This window comes from Dipodomys ordii, unplaced genomic scaffold, assembly GCF_000151885.1.
Source record: "Dipodomys ordii isolate 6190 unplaced genomic scaffold, Dord_2.0 Scaffold50, whole genome shotgun sequence".
In the NCBI taxonomy this organism is placed as follows: domain Eukaryota; kingdom Metazoa; phylum Chordata; class Mammalia; order Rodentia; family Heteromyidae; genus Dipodomys; species Dipodomys ordii.
Window position 1 is genome coordinate 2,778,008 of NW_012267266.1, and position 3,425 is coordinate 2,781,432.

The 3,425-nt window shown below is 36.1% G+C and overlaps 1 protein-coding gene across 1 annotated transcript in view; it reads right to left on the bottom strand.

Moving 5' to 3' along the window:
- Nucleotides 1-932: 932 nt before the first annotated feature.
- LOC105988628 (protocadherin alpha-9-like) overlaps nucleotides 933-3,425 on the bottom strand; it is a 28,129-nt gene continuing 25,636 nt past the window's right edge. The window contains exons 6-7 of the mRNA XM_013020299.1: nucleotides 3,315-3,422; nucleotides 933-983 (exon numbers count right to left, since the gene is read on the bottom strand). Coding sequence (XP_012875753.1) covers nucleotides 933-983; nucleotides 3,315-3,422 — 159 coding nt within the window. The remainder of the gene's footprint in view (nucleotides 984-3,314; nucleotides 3,423-3,425) is intronic.

Here is a 3,425-nt window from a genome sequence, read left to right on the forward strand (position 1 = left end):
ATTGCTTTTCCATCTACAATACTGGTATTTAATTTGAATTCTAGAATTTATTTAATTTAGAATTCAATTCTAGAATTGAGAAAAACAAGCATATACTTTAGTATATAATAAAAAATAACTTTATAATCATTAGAATATGAGAAACTAACATGAATAAAACTACATTTCAACTAATGTGCATTTTATACCAAATGATAATAATAACATCAATATCTCAATATGGCGCTCTAATACTGAAAATTGTAAGCTAGTTAAATCACTTCTCTTCAAATAATAGGAAAATATTTGGTTAAACATTGAACAGAAGAATATATCTAAAATATAAGTTCAACAAGAACCACCTTTGGTGTCCAACAAAATGTAAATTATATTTTGATAATTTATTTTGGAAATTTTGAAGCCTTAAATGTTAATGTTCAATGAAAACTCTCATTGCTTCTAACCCAGGTAACATTAGTAAGATGAAGGGCAATCTGACTGTGGCCCTCAATATGCCTAGGACAGGTTTGGTTTATATCTATAGCCTTATATGTTTAGTTTTACTTCCCCTTTCACTCTTAAAGTGCCTGGAATTGACCTAGCTTGCCCTATCAACTGATTATTACTTCTAAACTGATATGAGGGGGCTTGGGAGTGTGGCTTTGTAGTAGAATGCTTGCCTTGCATGCATGAAACCTTGTGTTCCATTCCTGGGTACCACATAAACAGAAGTGGTGCTGTGGCTCAAGTAGTAGAGTGCTATCCCTGAGCAATAGAAGCTCAAGGACAGTGCCCAGGCCCTGAGTTCAAGCCCCAGGAAGGCAAAAAAAAAAAACTAATATGAGGAGCTTCCTTCTGAGTTTCCTGCTTCTGGCTTGAATTGAGGACCCTTTGCCTACAGAAACATACAAGGTGAGCTCCATGCTTTCACCACTATGTTGAGTTTCTCACTCTTATTCAGTCCCAACTTCCTGAATCTTCTTGTGCTCATGTTTTACAATGCCCTTAAAAATGTGTTAGGAAGATATTTACAGTTTCTCTGAAATTGGAATATAATGACAGCCCATAATCTGGGAAAACACTAAAGATTAATGTAAGAGACTAATTTACCAATAATAACCATGACCCATAAGGAATAAATATCACTATGGAGTGCTCCAAAAATTGCTCTAAGCAACAAAAAAAAGATTTGTCTTAACTGGGCACTAATGGCTTAGGTGTGTAATCCTAGTTACTAAGGTAGCTGAGATACAAGGATCATGGTTCCAAAGTCAACCCAGGGAGAAATTATAATCACCAAAAAGGGTCCAGAAGTGGAGCTGAATCTCAAGTGGACACTAGCCTTGAGCAAACAAAGCTTGGGGACAACAACCAGGCCCTGGATTGAAGCCCCAGGACTAGGGGAAAAAAGAATTTGTCTTGTGCCAAGTGACACTGGTAATGTCTCTCACTCAATAATACATACTCAAATACCTAAACCCAAGCTCAATTGACATATGAAACAGAAAATGCTGCAAAACCAGATATGTTTCAAAGCATAAGTCTAAATGTAATGTGAGTTGTGCTGATAGTATGTTTAACAAAAGGATAGCAGGCTCTACTCGAGTTTTGAACACTTATTTTCAGAGAAAAAAACCCTGAAATAATATATCTTAAATACAATTTACTTGTATTTTCACCATTATTACTATGACACTATTCATACATATAAAGGTTACTCATACTCCACTGAAATAAGATCATTTGGCTGGTAGGGAATGAAATCAGAGCTTCATGAATGTGAAGAAAGCATTGTGATTTTATCTAAAAAATACCTTGGAAAAATACCTGATACAATATGACATAAAAAAGAGGACTGAGAGATATATAAATCAGTTTAAAATCTCAACATAAGTACAAGAAAAGTCTGTCAAAACATGAACTGAAGTTAAGCACTGGTGGCTCATGCCTGTACTCCTAGCTATTCAGGAGGCTGAGATCCAAGAATCATGGTTCACAGCCAGCCCAGGCAGAAAGTCCCCCGAGACTCTTCTCCAGTTAACCACACAAAAACTGCAAGTGGAGCTGTGGTTCAAAGTCGTAGGATGCTAGCCTTGAGCAAAAGAGCTCAGAAACAGTACCTAGGCCCAGAGTATAAGACCCACAAACCAAAAGAAAAAAGAATTGAAAAACACAGCATGTATAACTTAAATATACAATGCTCAAAGGACCAACTTGAAAGCCACAGACTATAAGCAAGAAAACAAGTAAGTGTAACACAAACTGACTTAAAAAGTGCAAGAATTTTGTCTTCTAGAATACCAAAGGAAAAGAAAGTCCTCATCTAAGATGGGGAAAATTTAAGTTCAAAACCATAAATCTAAAGACAAAAACTTTATATTCCAGAATTATGTCACCAAACTGAGAAGATCTAAAAAATTGCTTTATGAAGGAAGCCTATCAGGATTTTCTATAGCAGAATATAAATGTATTATAATTTTCTAAATGTAGCACAGTCAGTCAACATATTCTCATAATCTATATTGTCAAATACTTAGGAATATATATATATATATATGGTTTTGAGGGATCTATTTATAACTTTTTTGAGAAAACTAGGGTATTATATGGAGAAATTATTTCCTAAGCCTCACCAGAAATCAGAGAAGAAATACTAAGTGATGCCAAACAATCTTATTTGAAAAAAATCTCAATCCAAAGAAATATAGAGAAAGTAAAGAGGTTATAATCAGCAATAGAATACTGCCAGGCACCAGCAATTCATCCCTGTATACTAACTACTCAGGAGGCTGAGATCTGAGGCTCACAGATCAAAGCCAGCCTAGGCAGTAAAGTCCATGAGACTCATCTCCAATTAACCACCAAAAATCCAGAAATAGAGATGTGGCTCAGGTGGTAGAGGACTTAGATTTGGAGGGGGAGAAGCTCAGAAACAGTGCTCAGGCCTGAGATCTAGCCCTAGGTCCAAACCAAAAATATTGTCAAATTCTGGAATAAGTGATACAGGTATTTTGATATTTTCAGAATGAGTTACCCAACATTATTTTTCAAAACCCTACTCATCTTCAAGTGTTATGGCAGATCAGCCGTACAACCCAAAGCCACTGGTCAAAGGTCCTAACGTTAATTGAACCGGAAAATGGATTGTCCTTGATCAACAATTTGCCATAATTAACAGTAGGAAAGATAAGATAAATTATTCAAATCCAATGCTAATTGAAACGTTGATTGCTATTTGATAATTTCTGCAAAAATGAAAACACTAAACATATTACAGGAAATAATAAATATCTTTACAAGAAAAGATGTAAATAAACAAGACACTAGACACCTACCTTCCCAGAGGAGTCCAAAAACGTAGATGGCTCTCCCACCCCATCTGCAGATCCAGGACAGGGTGGAAGGCTGGGGCTGAAGGCCATGAGGTCGGTCTTGGGCGGGCCCTC